The sequence below is a fragment of the Chrysemys picta genome, chromosome 1, assembly GCF_011386835.1.
Source record: "Chrysemys picta bellii isolate R12L10 chromosome 1, ASM1138683v2, whole genome shotgun sequence".
Taxonomy (NCBI): Eukaryota; Metazoa; Chordata; order Testudines; family Emydidae; genus Chrysemys; species Chrysemys picta.
This window is the reverse complement of record NC_088791.1, coordinates 74011491-74031416: the sequence shown is the minus strand read 5'-3', so window position 1 is coordinate 74031416 and position 19926 is coordinate 74011491. Positions and strand designations below refer to the sequence as shown.

Here is a 19926-nt window from a genome sequence, read left to right as displayed (position 1 = left end):
AATGTTCCTTATGGTAACCAGTACGTTTAAAATAATTAGCCTACTGTACAGTAACCAAAATATTTTCCTGCATTTGATTTTTTATTTCATTTTTGTTATATTGAGTTAGGTTTTTTTCTTATGAGTTAACCTTTTTCTAATTGAAACTTCAAATGAACAATGTAGATTTGTAAAGGTTCTACTACTGAATGTAGAAAATTGTTAGATTATGATTTGTTTACACTGTAGGCAAACACAAAAATGATTGCTACGTGGTATAATAAAGGGTGAAAAATTCTGAATAGTGTTTGCCATTCTCATTTCTTATTCATATAGAACAGCAGGGTTACAGAGCAATGTTTGAATATCGCAATACTTCCTGGTTATTTCTGGGCTGTCTGCATTGCATTTTCCTAGTGCATTCATGTCTGACATTTAAATGTATGCATGATGACAAGGTTTGCATGAGCAAGTACATATAACTGAGAATAATCCATTATATTCATATCGTCTACTAGCTTCCATTAAGCATAAACATTATTAGAATGCTGAACAAGCATTAACATAATGTAGAATTACTGCAGTAATTTTAAATCTGAGGATATGTTGAAAAAATAAAAATATTTTTTTAATGTTTACTTAATGCTTTACTAGGGTCTACAATTAAAAAGAGACAATTGCTAGTGAAAGATTGAATAAAGAATATTTTTCTTTTCTTCATACAAAATTTACAATACCTTACATATTTGTAATTTTTCTATAGTGAGAATAGTCATTTAGTTTAATTCATTTTATACTTTCATAATCTGAATATTATTTAGCATTACTTTTCTAGTCCTATTTATATAAAGTGCAGTTACAGTATAAAAGTTCATGCCCCTGTTGTAAAAGTTATTAATCTATCAGCACTTTTTTCAAGAGGAAGATTTTATGGAGGCTATTTAATAAAATAGTTTAAATGAAAATATCTTTCTTCAGGATTTATTTGGGGGCAAAGAATAAACCAAATAATCAGTCCCATATATATTGGGGGGGGCAATTAACTTTATCCAAATTACATAAATTAGAAGTACAGCAGAAGGTTATATCGGTGTCTTGCACAGCAGTAAGGAAAAAAGTGAGTGACAAAGCTGCTTTAAAAAGAGAAGTAATGTGTTACAGAGTTAGAACAGATGACTAGCAATCTGGCCTTTTAGGATCTATTTCTGGGTGACATTGGGCAAGTCACTTAACTTCTCTCAGTGCCTGTTTCCTCAAGTATTTCAAAGGAGTGATTTGAGACTTAACATTTGTAAATTGCTTTCAAATCTTTGATAGAATTTCAAAATATTATTTTCATGTGAACGAATTCTTTCTGCAAAACAAACGACAGGGCTTAACAGTGATCTCATTACATGGCCAAATAACTGTCTTTTCTTTCAGGCAACAGTTGCTGCTTTTGCAGCAAGTGAAGGCCATTCACACCCTCGAGTGGTGGAGCTGCCAAAGACTGATGAAGGTCTTGGCTTTAACGTGATGGGAGGAAAGGAACAAAACTCCCCTATATATATTTCTCGTATAATTCCTGGAGGGGTGGCAGAAAGACATGGAGGACTCAAGCGAGGAGACCAGCTGCTTTCTGTTAACGGAGTGGTATGTGAAAAGTTTAGAGTGATTTCCTTTTTCATGAGAGTTTTTATTTTTCCAAATGAAGGTTTAAAATGCTTAAAATGTTTTAAAAACCACAAACAAAGTTAGCTCTGCAGTAAGAGACCCGAGATGGTACATTTGCGGTGAACTAAACAACTTTATGCCACCATATCTTTGTTATAATATTGATTGTTAGAGCCTCATCTTCCAGTGTGGCTCAGCTCGGAAAAGTGACTCTAAAAATGTCCTTATGGATTTCCATTGTTTATTGTCTCGATTTCTGCATAAAATACATGCAATTTACAAGTTAAAAAGATATCTTCTGTCATTGCCAATGCTGCAATTGGAGAGTCAAACTGGGCTTTTTTTCTTGTTGTACTTCATAGCCAATAACAGTCCTGCAGGCCAAATTAGGCCCTCTGTGACATTTGTGCAGTCATGTGGCTTTCAGTGGCTTTGTACAACTATAATTAAAAAGGAACTAAGTAAATAATGCTGTTGATGATTCACAATGAAGAATAAAATCCAGCTCATTCTCTTTTACTTGTGTTGTTCTGTAGTGTTATTTTTGTCACTAAAATCAGCTGATATTAGTAAATACCAGGGTGCATAGAAATCATTGATTTAAAAAATAAATAGAAATCAGATTTTTTTATTTAAATCGGATTTTTTTTGATAAAATGCTTTTTGAGGAAAAAACCTATCTAAAAATAGTTTTAATTAAGATATATTATAGCTCATCAAAGATATATTATGGAATAGGGATTATAATAGGGTTACCATATTTCAGCAAGCAAAAAAGAGGACGGGAGGAGCCCCGCCCCTGTCCTGCCTGGCCCCGCCCCTGCCCCACCCACTTCCCACCCCCCTCAGAACCCCCAGCCCTCCTCCCCGCTCCTTGTCCCCTGACTGCCCCCTCCTGCGACCCCTGCCCCTAACTGCCCCCCCCTAAGACTTCACCCCCTACCTAAGCCTCCCTGCCTCTTGTCCCCTGACTGCCCCCTCCTGAGACCCTCCCCCCATCCTAACTGGCCACCTAGGACCCTAACCCCTACCTGTGCCCTGACTGCTCCAACCCTTATCCACACCCCCACCCCCAGACAGACCCCTGGGACTCCCATGCCCCATCCAACCACTCCCCACCCCCTGACAGCCCCCCCCCCAGAACTCCCGACCCATCTAAACCCCTCTGCTCCCTGTCCCATTGACTGCTCCGATCCCTCTCCCCACTCCTGCCCCCTGACAGCCCCCCCCAGAACTCCCAAACACTCCCTCGCTCCTTGTCCCCTGACTGCCCCCTCCTGGGACCCCTGCTCCTAACTGCCCTCCAGAACCCCACCCCCTACCTAAGCCTCCCTGTTCCTTGTCCCCTAACTGCCCCCTCCTAAGACCCCCCCCAAACTGCCCCCCAGGACCCTACCCCCTACCTGTACCCTGACTGCCCAAAACCTTATCCACACCCCCCCCAGAAAGCCCCCCCCCGAACTCCCGACCCCCCCCTGTCTCTTGACTGCCCCCTCCAGAACCTCCCTGCCCCTTCTCCGACCCCCTGGCCCCCTTGTCGTTGGCCTTCGGTTCGCCTAAGGCATCTCTGGGAGCTTGCTGAGTCTGAGCCGTTCTCCCGGCACGCTGGGCAGCAGCGGGGGAGGAGCTCCAGACTGCCAGAGGCGAATGCAGGGAGGGAAGGAGGGAGGGAGCTCTGCTGCAGGGGGAGGAGGGACTCTCTCTCCCTGTCGGAGCCACATGTAAGTGGCACCATCCGGCTGCCCTGTTAGCCGCGCGCGCTCTGCATGGGGGGGGGGGGGGGGGGGAAGTCCGGACATTAACAAATTCCCCCCGGATGCTATTTTTAGTTCAAAAATCCGGACATGTCCGGGGGAATCCGGACGAATGGTAACCCTAGATTATAAATTCTAATTCTATAGTATGAGTCAATATAGTCATGTAAAGTTTAAGAAAAGTTTTGTAAATGAGTTCCAATAGTTCATGGATTGGGGACCCAATTGTATGGGTTCCCAGGAGCTTCTGTATAGATTATGTAGATTTATCTTGCTATCTACCCAATGGGACTCAGTGCTCAGTCTAGAAGATATCATCAGAGATGCTTAGTTTTGCAGTTCTCAAACTGTGGATTTGTGTCTCCAGAGATGATATGCTTGTTAACAGCGAAAATGTTTTTAAATACATAATTAAATAATATATAGAGGTGAGAGAAAACAGACCTAACCCCCATTGTCCCTCTGCAAATTTGTGTACACAGAGTCAATCCCTTATCTCTCTCTAAAAGTGCAAAGTTTCAAAAAGTTCAATGAATAGAAGATTGTTGGGGGTGGAATAGATCTGGACAAGGAGAAGAAGTCTGGAGATAAATGTGAGAAGAAAGGGACAGGCAGTAGAAACAAAAGTGAAACTGTTTGAGTAGCATATTCCAGAAGTCTTGAAGTTTTTCTGAGTGTAGCCTTCATTGATTTGAGATCTATTATACCATTCTCTCACTAGAAGGGAAAACCTATAATGGCAGCAGGCCGTAAGAGAGACCCAGTTTGGGAATATTTTAATTAAGTTCCTCTACCTGTGGGTAAGACAGGCATGCGTGCAAAATGCAAACAGTGCAAGAAAGAAATGTAAGGCCTGGTTGCCCGAATGAAACATCATCATGAGAAGTGTTCCTGGTCAGGAGAAAGCTGCGTGGAAGATGATGATGAAAGGAACATGTCTGAACATGCAGGATCTTCAGGTTGGTAAACTTTTTTATTTCATACTTCTTTCTTAAGGACTGCTTGTCTTCCTTCTGGACTATTCTTGAATTCTCATGTTTGAGCAAAAAATATAGTTGTTACTCTATGATACTATCATTTTAGATGCAATTGTGATAAAAAAATATAACTGAAATAGGCAGATCTTCCTTTTATAATTTCACCTTTAAAGTAGTACTGCATGTCAGTGAATGCAATGAGTAATACCATGAGCAGTATGGTAATAATAATTAAATATCTGCATTGATTTATTTTGTTTAGGAGAATCCACACTCAACATACAGGATTCTGAAGACTATTCACCTTCAAGATCACCGTCATTTCCTATAGTTTCAGAGTTATCACCAATGATAGTGTTTCAGTCACATCACGTATGTCACATAGCCACAGTATAATACCTGTAGCAAAAAGAAAAAAAATCTCCATCATCCAGAAACAGCCATAGATAAGTTTGTGATAAGAACCAGCAGACTACAAAAAGAGGTAATATATGAAAAAATTGCCTGGCTTGTTTATGCAACAAACTCTCCTTTCTGTATGATTGAGAACCCACACTTCATTAACATGGTTCAGTCATTAAGACCAGGATACAGTCCACCCAACAGAGCAGATGTCGCAGGCAAATTGCTGGATAAAGTGTATGAAAGAGAAATTGAGCAGTGTGAAAAAGGTCTAGAGGGTGAAATTGTTAACCTGAGTCTTGATGGATGGAGAAAAAAAATTTAAATGTCTAGTATGCAACTTGGTCACAGACAATGCTGCAAATTTATCCAAGATGAGAAGAAATTTAGAAGAGTCCCAAGCTAATAACATATGGTTGCATTGCTCATGTGATGCACCTCTTAGCCAAAGACTTCAGTGTTCCAGAAATAAAGGCTAATGTTGTTGAAATTGCAAAATACTTCCGTAACAACCACTTTGCAGCAGCTGTTCTGAAAAAAGTGGGAGGAACCAAGCTAACTCTCCCACAAGACGTGTGATGGAACTCAGTAGTGGACTATTTTGAGCACTGTATCAAGAACTGGCCTAATCTGATGACAGTTTGTGAACAAGATCATGAAAAAAATAGATGGCACTGACACAGCCAAAGTTCTCAACATTGGGCTTAAGAGACATGTTGAACATACGTTGAGTACCGTGATGCCTATTTCTGTAGCCTTGAACAAAATACAGGGAAATAGCTGTTTTATTGCTGATGCTATTGAAATTTGGAAGGAACTGAGTGAGACCTTTAAAAGAGAAATATGCAACGGCAGAGTTAAATTACAAGCATTAAAAAAAAACAAATGGGACAAGCACTATCTCCAGCTCATTTTCTTGCAAATATTCTCAATTCTCGGTACCAGAGTCAAACCTTAACGGCTGAAGAAGAGGATTTGGCTATGACATGGACATCCAGCAATCCTCCCTCCATAATGCCAACTATAATAAACTTCAGGGCTAAGGGTGAACCATTCAAGAAATATATGTTTGCTGATGATGTGTTAAAGAAAGTCACACCAGTAAACTGGTGGAAGTCACTTAAGCACTTGGATTCAGAGACTGTTGAAGTGATAAATCTCACTTTTAACAGCAGTAGCTTCTTCTGCCGGTGTAGAAAGAATATTTTCTTCCTTTGGACTAATTCATTCCAAATTGAGAAATCGTTTGGGTCCTGAAAAAGCAGGAAAGCTTGTTTTTCTTTTCCAGATTATGAACAAACAGGAAAATGAAGGTGAAGATGACTGAGTTAGCTACAGAAGCCAATATTTTAAGTTTCTCATGTTGACCTGGCTGACATAGTCGATTTAATACATTTTTTTAAATATTTCATTTAACTATTTTAGTTAAAAACAATTTTAACAGAAACAAACCTGATTTTAAAAAACTTCATGTTAAAATAATTCAAAAGTTCATATGCTTGTTTTGTTAAAATATTATATGTTTGCTGTTGAAGAAAAAGTCCAGAATACATAACGTTGTTTTAGTTAAATAAAACAATTTAAATGTCTGTCTGGTGATGTTCTCCTCCTAATACAGCATGGCAAGAAAATCCTCCAAATATTAATGATTAACCTGTTGAATTGAAGATAGTTCACCTCCCAATGACTTCATAAATATCTGCTTCAGTTACCTTTGGTAAATGAAATAACCAAACAATAATTCATTTTGATATAGCTGTAAAACTAATCTGAAAAGTTTTCAAAATAAAAGCACTTTAAAAATGTATAGTGTATACCTTCTAAAAATGAAACCTACATCTATCTCTGAGTTGTGAAGAATGTGTATTAAGGTTATAACAACCAACAAGAATGCACTTTTATGTAAAAATCCAGGATTAAATTGAGTCTTCCTGGTTAATGAATTTGATTTATATCAAATCCACCCTGGTAAATACATACAGGGAGCAGATGTGTAAAGTAAAAAGGTGTCATTTTACATAGTTACTGTACTTTTCAGTCACTTTCAGACTGACTGATTTGCAATAGTTTCACTCTGGACTCCAAACAGGGAAACTGGAATGGAGAGGAGAAAAATCAGGCCTGAGTGTCTTTGGGACCAGTTCTGCCCTCAGATCTCCCCATAACTTCTTATCACATATTTGTTGCACTTCTCCTATGTGTGGTATACCAGGAGACGAATAAAATTATTGCACTGCAGTTTTTCAAAGTGACAACATTGAGTCCCTGGGCAGAATTTATCCCTTTTAAAAGAATTTTCTAACAGTCTGAAGACTTAATGATGAGTTAGGATTACACTATTTCTTATTCTTCTTACAATTGCCTCATAAATATTACAGTGTATTATCTTTGTATTATAATCTTTGTCCTCAGAATAGGAGTCAATCATCATAAAGCATGAAGTCATTGTGGCATAAAGCTAAGTATTCTGTTACTTCCTTGCCCTTTGCACAGCCCCATTAAAATCCATGAGGCAGAGGTGAAATGTCAGTAAGATTTTTGTAAAATATTAAAATAGTATGGCACACTCCAATAGCATGCTTCTGTCTGAAAACACTGTACAAAAAACTGTAATCCTATATTCCTTATGCACCTCCCTATGAAAGAGACATAGGATCACACCCAAAAATGGTTCATAATAAGCTTGAAATATAAGAGTGTTCAGCTTAATTTTCTGTTCATGGCAAGACTGTAAAGAATAGTAAAGTATCAGCAACTAGAACTGGTTGGGAATTTTCTTGACTAAATGTTTTTCAATTGGAAAATGACGATTCATTGAAACGGAACTGTATTGTGGGAACATAGTCGTTGTGATGAAACTTTTGTCGGGAATGTTCTCAAGTCAAGGATGGGAATTTCTAGTTAAAAAAACAAACAAACAACGAACAAGAGAATAGCCAATAGCCTTCGGGGTAGGACACAACATGGGATGTGGGAAACCCAGGTTCAAGTCCTGGCTTTGTCCCATTTGGAACAGAAACTTGAATCCTGATCTCCCACATCCCAGGTGAGTGTCCTAACCACCAGACTATGCTAGGGGTGTGTGTGTGTGTGTGTGTGTGTGTCCGTCCATGTTTTTGAGTGTGAAAATGTCTAAAGGTCTCAGTTTTGTCCCCATTTTTGGAAATAGTGAAAATTTTGCCGACCATCCCTATGCACTAGGAGGAAAAAATATGATTCCATAAATAAAAGAAGAGCTACTACAGAGATCAACTTCACAAATTCTAGTTGACTATTTAACCAAATAAGTTACTTGAACTTCACAGGTTGGAGGTAAATCAAATAATCTTATTGATATTTAGCATCACTGCCAACCAATGAAGGGAAAAATACAGGTAAAAGGAAATTAAGTATTCTAATTGACCAACAGACTTAATTGGAAAGATTTTTTCTTTCAATTACAGCTGGACAAATATTGTAAAAATAGGTGAACCATCAAATTTTAAAATGCATTTGCTTTGACTATAGTCTCACCTCTTTGTGAACAGCCTGCGGAAGTTTACTTGCAAGAATGTGCGCTGGAAAAAATATTAAGCTAATATTGCAGAAAACAAATGTCAAATTCACCATTTCAAGTATGCACACGAGAAACCTGAATCTAACAGTTATGCTCATCTGGAGAGGTGAGACAAACATATCTGTGATCCATGTCTAATGAAAAAAACCCTCTATTTTCAATTATAAATGTGAAAACTTGAAACAATACCTGTTGCTAACAATTCACAAGCCATCCAGCGGCTGATTATACCCACACAAAACATTTCTAGAATAATTTCAAAACAATAAATAATATGGAAGTAGTGATCTTTTCACAGACAACTTGAGATCAGAAGCAAAAAAGCTAAGTTTTGCTAACCTATTGTTTGCTGTGAACAGGTCACCTGCATCTGAGATAAAGCAATAATATACAGCAGGTGCAGTATAACAGATGGATCAGCAGTGGTACATGAGATGAAAATGAAATATCAGCAGCTTGCTTATGTTCATATGTTGGTGGTTTTCCAACTTTATAATTATCAACATAAAACTAGGGCTGCGTGTTCAGAACCTGTATTACTTATCCTAGCATGACTGGTTGGTGTTGCTTAAATTGTCTCACCAGAACTTTAAAAGAAATACTTATCAGTGTGCAGGGGAGTAATGTATTCTTTTCCCAAGAAAAGGGCATTGTATGCAATAAGCCCTGCAGATGGCTCAGCCATGCCACAGAGGTAGCTGTCCATATCTGGCACTGGTTATGGTTTTATCGCATAGCTACTGTTAGTCAGATATTGCAGGGGATACAGCATAAGTATACAAGAACTAATTCTCATCCAGCATCTGTACTTACAGACCTCAAATAGGAATACTACTCTCACTTTGCCTGCTTGCCCAGTAATCAGATTCCTTTTCCTTGTCTGCAATTGAGTAGGGGATTTTTGACTATAATTATATGCGCCTGGGTATAGTAATGACAGTGCTTTCCTGTATAATATCTGCAATTCCTTTACCTATTGTTATCTCTACAGTAGGTCTTTTACTTTTATTCTGCTTGATAGCACCTGCCAATGCTGCAAGATAAAAAAAAAATTAAATGTGTATTCTGAATATCCTTCTCTTTGCTGTTCTTAAGTTGTTAAACAAAGAGGGAGGAAGCCAGGTTGGGTGTTAAGTAGTATCACAGCCTTTTATTCAGCAAGCAGCACTGGCATATGGTGTTCTTTATTAGAGGGTGTGTTGGTGAGCAGTCCCTCAGATAACACTGGGCATACAAACACATGTTATGCTTTAATTAAACATAGGTTATTGGGCTTGACACAGGGGTCACTGAGTGATATTTAATTGCCTGTGGTATACAGGAGGTCAGACTAGATGATCTAGTGGTCCCTTCTGGCCAAACTGTTATGAATTTAAGAGTGACAGCAGGCACAGATGCATTAAAACCAAGTGCAGTAATGGTGTTGGATGCAACCAAACTCACCTTTAACTTAGCTTTGGTTGATAATACCTGAACTCAGGTCTGTGATAGGAGCAAGCTCCATACTTAGTAGCATAATTGTTTACTTTGTCTTTTGTAGTTTCACCTTCCTTATTTTGTTTGAGAGCTTATGTCTTTATCCTGCACCATTCAAGTCAATGGGAGTTTTCCCATTGACTAGACTGGGAGCAGTATCAAGCCCTTAAGCTGGAGGACTTTATATAAACGGGGAGGGGTGAAATGCCAAAAATGAGCAGTTATGAATTGCAGTCAAGTTTTGTAAGTGGTTTGAGAAGTGGAAGTACACAATCTTGTTGAATCCATTACACGGGCACAATCACAATTGCTTTACTGCACCATCTGTAACCATCCATCCCCTTTAAAAACAAAATACATGTTTTATACTTAAATAATTGCATACAAGTTCAGATATTCTACTTGCCATGTGCTTTACTGCCTATTATAAATAACAGCAGTGAAGTAAAAATATGCTGCTCAGCAAATATAGACAGTGTTAATTGCTATGGGTGCCCAATGCTGATGCCGATTCATATTGACCATAATTCGTTAGGAAGAAAGTGACATGCAGAAGGATGCAGAGTTGCATGTGGTTAGTTTCAAGAACAGAAGTCACTTTACAGTGATCAATGTGACCATGTCACATATTAGTGATTTATTATATAGCTAGCACAATAAGCCAGCTTCTCCTCTGATGGAATTCAGTACACCCTACGGGTTTATTAAAATAAATAGATAGCTTTTGAAAAATCAAACCACAACACACCTAAGCAAATTTTTAGTTTTTACATGCAAATTATCTTTCAAATAAATTTTAAAATACCCTATTCATATATTGTTTTCCATTTGAGCTCTGATTGTTTTGCGCATTAGACACATGCTCACCTAATAATTTTTCAAGTATTTATAGTGGAATTCTATTTTTTGCAAATTACTTTCATTTAGCTCTGTATGTTCAGCAGATTTATATTCTCATAATCACAACAACTAAAAAAAGTGTACTCTGTCACATAACTTTAATACTATTTTAAGATCTTGCAGTGGGAGGGTTATGGAAGAGATTTAGAAAATCTGTGCTTCAGAAACCATATGGTCATGCATCTGAAGCTAGTTTGTTAGTTAGTTGAAGGTTCCGTCTCACTCTGGCTGCCAAATACAGAATGGCCTACAGAGGTGAAAGGAAGCTGGTACGGTCCGATACAGCGTACCGGCAAGAAAGTGTCGACTGTACCGGCAGGCCACTGATGGGGGGAAAGGGGGCAAAAGGGGCAGCTGCCCCAGGACCCTTTTAAATCACGATTTAAAGGGCCCGTGGCTCCCAGCCACCCTGCATACCGGTAAGTCATTTAAGTTACTTTCACCCCTGAGCCTACCTCATCATTTTAGCACCTGAAATGATAATTATCATCCCCCCAACTTTGAATATAAATATAATGTTTTCTGAAGCATGTTCACATTTCTGAAATACTTATGTCCCATCAGTTAATCTAAAAGTTTATTCCTTGTTTGGGACAGTATTTTCCAGATATGTTGTTGATGTAACTCCTGTGCTGGACCCTATATAAAGTTACGTTTGCTGCCAGCAAGAGGTTAGAGGACAAACAGTATTGATTGTGTTACACATTTCATTGAAGTCAAGTCATGTCATGAGCCTGCTTTTGGCATCTTCTGCCTTGATAGTTCTATCTCAGTGTGCCACAGCAGAAGCAATTCATATTTGTTCTGATCTGTTACACACAGTGTTCACAATCTATTAGAAGTGACAAAAATAAGCAAAATTGTCTTCTAATTTCGGACGTTCCTAAAATGATGCCAACGTATTCTTGCAATATTAGACTTTTATCAGTGCTGCCTCTTCTCTTTGGAGATTTGTGGCATATGGGCATAGTTTCCTTTTAAATAGCACGATACACAATTGCCTCAATATACTATATGGCAAAGCTTTGATTTCTTTTCTTTTATGAAAAAAACATTCATTTAAAAATGGTCTACAATCCACATGAAGATCTTGGTTGTAAGGTTTTTGCACTGAGACACTTTTGTTTGTTGGAACGTATATGACAATCATCTATCATTATAGAATTCCACCATTCCACCTAATGTGTGGAACAATTTGTACTCCTGAAATACACTCCAGTCAAGCAATTTAGTGGGGAAAAAATGAAAAACATCTTTCAGAGAAATCACCTCTGCTTTTGAAGACCTACTATTTAAAAACAATGTAAACATACAAATCAGAAATTAAGCACATTTGGGAGTATGTTTCATTTCACAGCAGATATCACTTAATGCAAGTCATTTTTGAGAGAAAGGGTATGTACTGATCTGACAAGAGAATTTTGCCCTTAATCAGGGCCCTGAGATCCTTCAGTATGTATGTTTTCTCCCTCATGCCTTTCTTTTCCTCTGTACTCTACCACAAATAAAGTTAGATAAAGTACCACTTTTGAGGGACTATTTCAAACCTCATTGACAGAAGACCTTGCTTTCTCTCACAAATAGGCGTTATCAATCATTTGTTCCAAGGACTGAATATCACTTCTTGTGAGGATTAGAAATCTAGAATTCAGAACTGAAAGAAAGAGAAGGAAGGGGGCATTTGGGGAAAAGCGGGATAGGGAATTATAGGAAATGGAAAAGGAATAGATAACTACATATTGAGAAGCAGTCAGTAAAGAGGATTTACTGTGCTCAAGCCTATGTTCCAAGGAAGCTGGTGGGAAATGAGACACTGGAAGCTGCTTTTTAAAGTTGACTTCAGTGGTAGGTGGGTCAGGAGATGGACTTTGGGTTAGTCTCCTTTTGTGTGCAATTGTATATAGAAAAAACTTGAACAAAATGTCTACATTTTTTTAAGCTTAGAAATGTCAGTAATGTTGTCTCATCTCCCCTGTTTTTTCTGAAGAATCCAAAGATGTGGGTTCTTGGCTCTTAATTGAAGGAGGTCTTCAATCTCTAGCAAAAGAGCTTTCCTCTGAATTGTCTGTTGTATATTTGAGTTAAATGGGTGTTAACAAAAACAATAGTTTTAAATAGTCTGAATTACAAAAAACAAAAAGCCTGCAACTTCTCTCAGTTAGGTTTCAAATCTGAGGGCTGATCCACACTAACCCCCCACTTCGAACTAAGATACGCAACTTCAGCTACGTTGAACTATCTTAGTTCGAACTTACCGCGGGTCCACATGCGGCAGGCTCTCTCCCCCGTCGACTCTGCGTACTCCTCTCGCCGAGCAGGAGTACCGGTGTCGACGGTGAGCACTTCCGGGATCGATCCCAGAAGATCGATTGCTTACCGCCGGACCCGGAGGTAAGTATAGACGTACCCATAGATATCAGAGTTCTCCACTTACCCTTACGGTCTTCCAGGAAACCAGGGTAAAAATCCGAACAGAATAGTAACTAAAAAGCCACCTTCATATATCATAAAAAGTCAGAAAACCATTTCTCTTTCACGTGCATGATATATTTTAAATGTTTGAATTTCACAAACCATGAATTTGTCTCACCTACACTTGTGCCACCCCCTCTCCACCGCAACCACACACCTTTTTATTTTTTTCAATATCAACACACATACACCACCATACTCAAAGCCAGTCTGGTACTGCAGAGTTTAGCTAGAACTGCAGTATTTTTAAAACCAAATTCAAATTCTGTTTTCAGACACAGTTAAGTCCAGCATAAATGTGGCTTAGCACAAGGGTATGTCTACACTGATAAAAAAAACCTGAAGCACCTAGTGTCAGAGCCCAGGTCAGCTGACTTGGGCTTGCAGGTCTAGCGCTTCAGGGCTATAAAACTGCAGTGCAGACGTTCAGGCTGGAGCTGGAGCCTGGGCTCTGAAACCCTGTGACGGGGGAGAATGTGACCTCTTGGGTGTGATAGGCTAGTTCAGGGGTCGGCAACCTATGGCACACGTGTCCCGGCAGGCAGCAGCGTGCCATTAAAAATCCTGATCAGCCCTGCCCGGCCCGGCCCACTCTTCTCTGCCCCCCCCCACCCCCTCCCATGGGAGCAGGGGGCAGAAGCTTGGTCCTGCTGGCTCCCCTGCCTCTTCCCACAGTATGCTGGGTTCCTGCCCCTCCTCCTCCTCTCCGTCCCTCCCTCCCTGCTGGCCGATCAGCTGATGGCCCTTGCAAGGGAGGGGGGGGAAGGAGTGGAGTCAGCATGCTCGCTGCTCCTAGCAGAGGCAGAGAAGAAGTGGGGGCAGGCCCTTGGGAAAGGGGGTGGTGGGATAGGGGCATATCCCCTCCAGCCCCCTGCTGTGAGCACCCCATGATTCTAGCCTACACCCCCAGCCCTCTGCCCTGACCCCCCCTCACACACACACAGCCCTCTGCCCTGAGCCCCGCACACCCCCCAGGCCCGTGCCCGGAGCCCTGCGCCCCACACACCCCTGCCCTGAGCCCTGTACCCCCCCCACACACACACACACACCCAGCCCTCTGCTTGACTCTTTCACACACACCCCATGACCCCAGCCCTGACTCTTGCACCCCCCACATACCCAGCCCCCCACACTCCATGCACCCCCCCACACACTCCTGCACCACCACCCCCACATTCCCACCTGCACCCTTCGCACCAAATGGAGGCTGCCCAGGTAAATGCTCCACACCCAAACCCCAACCCTGAGCCCCCTCCCTCATTCTAGCTCCTGGCCAGACCCTACACTCCAACCCCCAGCCTGCTCCTTCACCCCCAGTCCTGTGCACAGTGCACTCCCGCCCTCAGCTCAGTGCAGAGACAGAGGAAGAGAATGGGCCAGAACCAGGGAGAAGGTAGGTACCCACTGTATGTGGGCAGGGCTGGGACCCCAGACCAGCAGCAGGCTGAGCGGGTCCAGCAGCCAGGATCCCGGCTGGTAGGAGCCGGCGGATGGAACCCCTGAGTGGCAGTGGGCTGAGCCGTTCACCCCATTGCCGGTCTGGGGTCCCGGCCACAGGCCCCGCTCAGCCCGCTGCAGGCCTAGGTGAACAGAACCCCAGACCAGCAACGGGCTGAGCGGGCCGGCGGCATAAGATCTACATTTTAATTTAATTTTAAATGAAGCTTTTTAAACATTTTGAAAACCCTATTTATTTTACAATACAATAATAGTTTAGTTATATAATATATAGACTTATAGAAAGAGACCTTCTAAAAAACATTAACATGTATTACTGGCACGTGAAACCTTAAATTAAAGTGAATAAATGAAGACTCGGCAAACCACTTGTGAAAGGTTGCCGACTCCTGGGCTAGTTTATGATCTTGCAAACACTTAAATATACGCATCACTCTGCACTCACATGAGCAAGACTTAGAGTTCAAGGTGTCTACTTGCATGAGGAGGATTATGTACATGCTCATGTGTAGATTATGGAAACTAAGGTCCCAGTTCATCACTTACCCCTTGGCCTCCTGGTTTACTCTTGCAGATGCAGTTAAGTGGACATTGCAGCACATATGCCTGTCTGCTACTAACTGGATGGAGAGCACCAGCTCATTTTGCATAGGCTACCAAACAGTCACTACTGAAAGGGGTCTGCACTTGTGATACTAACTCCCGTTCAGCAAAGGATGCGATTATGCATGTGAGCAGTCCCATTAACTTCTAAACACAAGTAGTCTCTGAAGTTAGTGGGCTTGCTTGCATATTTGACGTTAAGCAGGTGCTTACATATTGCAGTGAGCTCCATGCAGTATCAGTGCCTTAGAAATGAAAGGTTAGTGAGCCATTCCCAAATGCTCAACCTGCTCACTTCTCACCCATGTTAAGCTTTCACACTCCCTGTATTCCACTTTCTTATCTGGTAACCAAGGAAAGGTATGACAAGCTTTTCTTAAATTCAGTTGTTTTTGCATTATTTGCAAAACTCTCCCCACCCCAGTTTTTGTATGAATCAGAAATTATGCTCATTTTCACATTTCAGATGCAACCTAAAAATGATTCAGGCATCAAATTTAAAATGCAAAAAGAGATAATCAATCAACCCTGCATAAGTCTTATTTACCTTTACATTTCCCCCCCAATGACCATTTGAAAAGTTTAAAATACGGAAACAGCTTAAACCACTGACATCCTTTCTGTGACAGCAAGTATGAGAAGAGGACAGGACTCTGGATAAAACCAGCTTCTTTAGAACTCTATGTTCTCCTTGCTTGCAGAGCGTGGAAGGAGAGCACCATGAAAAAGCAGTGGAGCTCCTGAAGGCTGCTAAAGATAGCGTCAAGTTGGTCGTGCGCTACACTCCCAAAGTGCTGGAAGAGATGGAGGCTCGTTTTGAAAAACTGAGGACAGCACGACGCCGGCAACAGCAGCAACTGCTAATTCAGCAGCAGCAACAGCAGCAGAATACACAGCAAAATCATATGTCGTAGGTAAGACTATTCATTGGTCATGCTTTTGGCTCGAACCTGTGAAGGGTTGATCATCTCTTACCAGCTACTGAGCACCGACCACAACAGGAGCAGAGAGTGCTTATCACTTGGTAGATTTCAGTGTGCCCTACCCCAAGTAAAATGCACTTTGCAAGTAGGGGATTTGCCACATCAAAATGTGGTGCTATTTTTCCAAGTCTGAATCTAGAAATCAATATCTGGCATACTAGTCTAGCATGCAATACTAGGAAGAGTCTGAGCAGTAAGTTAGTATTCTTTCTGGACACCCTCATAGTGTATTTTATTCCCATCAGCCAAAAAATAGAGTTCTTGTAAAAATTAAGAATTTTTTGCTACCAGCTTTAGGCTTAATATAACAGTCCCTTACTACTATGCTGCAGAGCATCTACACATATGAGGGGAATTTTTCCCAGGCCTTTCACAGCTACAAAAAGCCCAAAATGCACCAGAGCCACTGTGGTTCCATTGCATAATGTGTTGGAAAAGTGCTTAGCTGCAAATCCTACCTCCACTGTGGTAGGGAATATTCCATTCACCGCTTGGGTACTTATATGGCCAAAGTTACTGTAGTATCTGAGTGCCTTACAATCTTTAATGTATCCTCACAACACCCCTGTGAGATGGCACTTCCCTATCACTCCCATTTTCCAGATGGAGAACTGAGAGGCTAAGTGATTTGTCCAACGTCATCCAGGAAGTCTCTGGTGAAGCAGGGACTTGAACCCAGCTCTTCCAAGTTGTAGGCTAGTATCCTGCTTTGGTCCCCTAGACAAGAGTCTTTTGCTGAGGTTTTGCATGTGAGATCAGAATTTTGCTTGATGGACCCTTATTCTGTGAGTCTTAGTCAAAATTCCTATTTTCCGCTCTTAATGTTACAGATATAAATGGTTAAGTTTTGTGTAATAAATTGTGTTATTCTACCTTAAACTGGACTGTTGCAGGAACCATTAAATATTAAAACGCAAAATCTCACAAAGGTTTCAAATAAAGTTTAGACAATCTCACCCCAACTAAATCTTTAAATGTACTATAGTGCTCATTAAAGTTATTCTTAGTTGGGGAGAAAGAAAGGAAGGAAAATATGAGTGACCCAATCCCTCAATTCTTTTTGTTAGCTCTGAGAAATGTTTTTTTTTGTTTGTTTAATTCTAGGTTATTCTCAAGAATAAAATCTAGATCAAGAATTCAGTAACCAAGCAATTGGAGCTGTGCTTCAGTATTCCAACCTACAATTACAAGAAAACAGAGAGAACACAATAACTGAACTTATCAAGAAGTTATGAATAAGTGGTGTAAGAATAATTTAGTAAGAACCAAAACACACCTGGTACCTTCTTTATAAGGCTTTTCAGTACAGTGCAGTCTCAGATACAAGATTTCTATGACTTTATTCCTAATGAGCAGTATGGTAAGTAAACACTATGAAATGTAGAGAAGTTTGGGGCTTCTGAATAAATCATTGTAAGGTCCAATCTTGCACTCCTTATTCTAACAAAACTCTGTCCTATTGGTCAGTGAGGGTTATATCTAAGGAGGCCAAGATCGGCTGCTAGTGAGGGTGAAGTCTTTCTCTGCAGTTATTTCCAGAAATGAACAACTTGTAGTCCATCAGCCAAACTGCATCTGTTCAAAATGTTGCCACAAACATAAAACAAACTCCCACATCACACTCCATAACCTCTTTTTACTATATATTGTAGAGTTGTTTTAATCTGACTTCCAGTTTATAATAATTTTCAATTTTTTTTCCTGAAAATAGCAAGTTACTATATTTATAAAGTATTCAGTTGTAGAAGCAATTGGCTTTTTACTCTTGATGTTTCCATATATTTTACTATGCATCAATAGAGTGAGGCAGTTTTAGATCTACTTTAATTTTATTAGTAGTAAGGCTAGAGAATCTTAGAACGTATTTTTAAATATAGGTATTGCTTGTATCCATTATAGCTATTATTCTGAAATCTATAACTGAAAACTATAACTGTATATTTATTCCATAAAATATATATTGTCAGAATGTACTTGTTACAGAAATAGGATCTTTGTTTACCATGTATTACAAATGTAGTAAGATACTGTTAGCAAAAGACCAAGCTTTGTTTGGCACATATTCATGTGATAAATATAACCCAGCTATCTTAGCTTTTCTGTATTTTAAAATTGATTTTGTATTTCATTGTTAATATATTTAGGAGAAGAAGTGTAAATTGTTCCTGGCATATTTTCTTGTAAGTCAGTTTGATCTTAAAGTTTAGAACTTTATCAAATCAAATTGGAATGTAAAAGCAAAATATATAAGAACCTTTTTAAGTTTACATTTACTTTTCCAAAGATTAATGAACAGTCACAGCCAAAGCTGGAAGGCTAAAAATATCATCTACCTTAGAAGTGAAAAAAAACGTAATCCTCAAATCGTGACCAATTTATTGTCATTTAAAAATATCTCCTACATAGAGAAAAAGGAGGCAAAAAGGAAGTTCTCCAATTCTTGCATACTGAAAACTCCAGTTGATTTCACTTGGAGTTGGGGGCACAAGGAACTCAGAACTATTCTGAAACAATGCTCTGGTTGCAGCCTTGTAACAAAAAAGCCAAAACATGTTACATCTTTTCTTTGCAAGTACTCACATCATTGATCCCCTTCACTTCAGTATAAGATCTAATCAAATACAGAGCAGACAGCCACAGCAGGGGGAAAAAGGATATACCTTAGTAGCATCGATTTTAAAAAAGAATACCTACTGGCCACCAGCTTTGACAGTGTTCCATTACTATATTTAACTGCTGAAAGTAATCATGCTTTTAAAACCAAATTATACTTAAAGCACCAGATGAACAATATAATACCTAGAAATAATTCCATCCAGTGGTCCTGGTTACAACATGATTTAAACAGAGTAGCTTGAGTGTGCCACCAGAAGAAGTTAAAGATGGAATATTCTTTTACTATGTTGTGCAAAGATTTTGTTTGAGTTTTTTTGTTTCATTTTTTAACTTAATAAGATTGTGATGTACCCATTTGAAATATCTATTTTAAAGCTATATTTTTTAAAAAAACATTAGTATTGATAGTATATGAACTATTACTGCATATGACTGTATTATATCACATGATAATGATTTGAGTTACATTGACTACTCTGTAAATTTTCAGAGACCAAATATTACACAGTACGATTAGTGAGACCACTGTATTACATTCTTTCTGAACTCTCCCCTGCCCCTCATCACAATATCTAGATTTTAATGGAATGGACAGTTAGTATAGTAAATTGCCAAAAAAAATAGAATGTCATTAATGTCTTTATATAGAGAAGCATATCTAATTCATTTGCATATGTTATTGTTCAATAAATTATTTATACATATTAATATAAACATCTCCGTCTCTGCCAACATTTAAAAATAAGAGAAAAGTATAATACAGGTACATTACAACAGAAGGGGCAAAAAATCATTGGGGTTAGACTAGATGACCCTTGCAGTCCCTTCTAACCCTATGTTTATGGGGTCAATTTCAATGATCATACCTGCACTGTGGATCTGTAAAGATGTAGCAAGTTAATCACTGGAACAGCTGACAGCAGCCTCTACACACTGCCAATAATCGGTCATCCCCTAAAAACTGAACCTTCAATTATGGATGTTCTCTGCATTTTTCACATAAATCTATAGCTTTGATTCAGCATAGCACTTAAGCACATTCTCATGTACTTAACTAGAGCCTACAAGTGCGCACACAGCTCTCTCTCTCATTCATA

At 39.6% G+C, this 19926-nt stretch overlaps 1 protein-coding gene across 3 annotated transcripts in view; it reads left to right on the top strand.

Annotated features, from left to right (window-relative positions):
- The window catches only part of LIN7A (lin-7 homolog A, crumbs cell polarity complex component), a 72452-nt gene extending 52918 nt beyond the window's left edge, over nt 1-19534 (top strand). For all 3 annotated transcript variants that reach the window (XM_042850835.2, XM_024104988.3, XM_024105006.3), the window contains 3 exons: nt 1402-1611; nt 15932-16144; nt 17318-19534. In XM_042850835.2, coding sequence (XP_042706769.1) covers nt 1402-1611; nt 15932-16144 — 423 coding nt within the window. In that variant the 3' untranslated portion in view covers nt 17318-19534. The remainder of the gene's footprint in view (nt 1-1401; nt 1612-15931; nt 16145-17317) is intronic.
- The last annotated feature ends 392 nt before the right edge of the window (nt 19535-19926 follow it).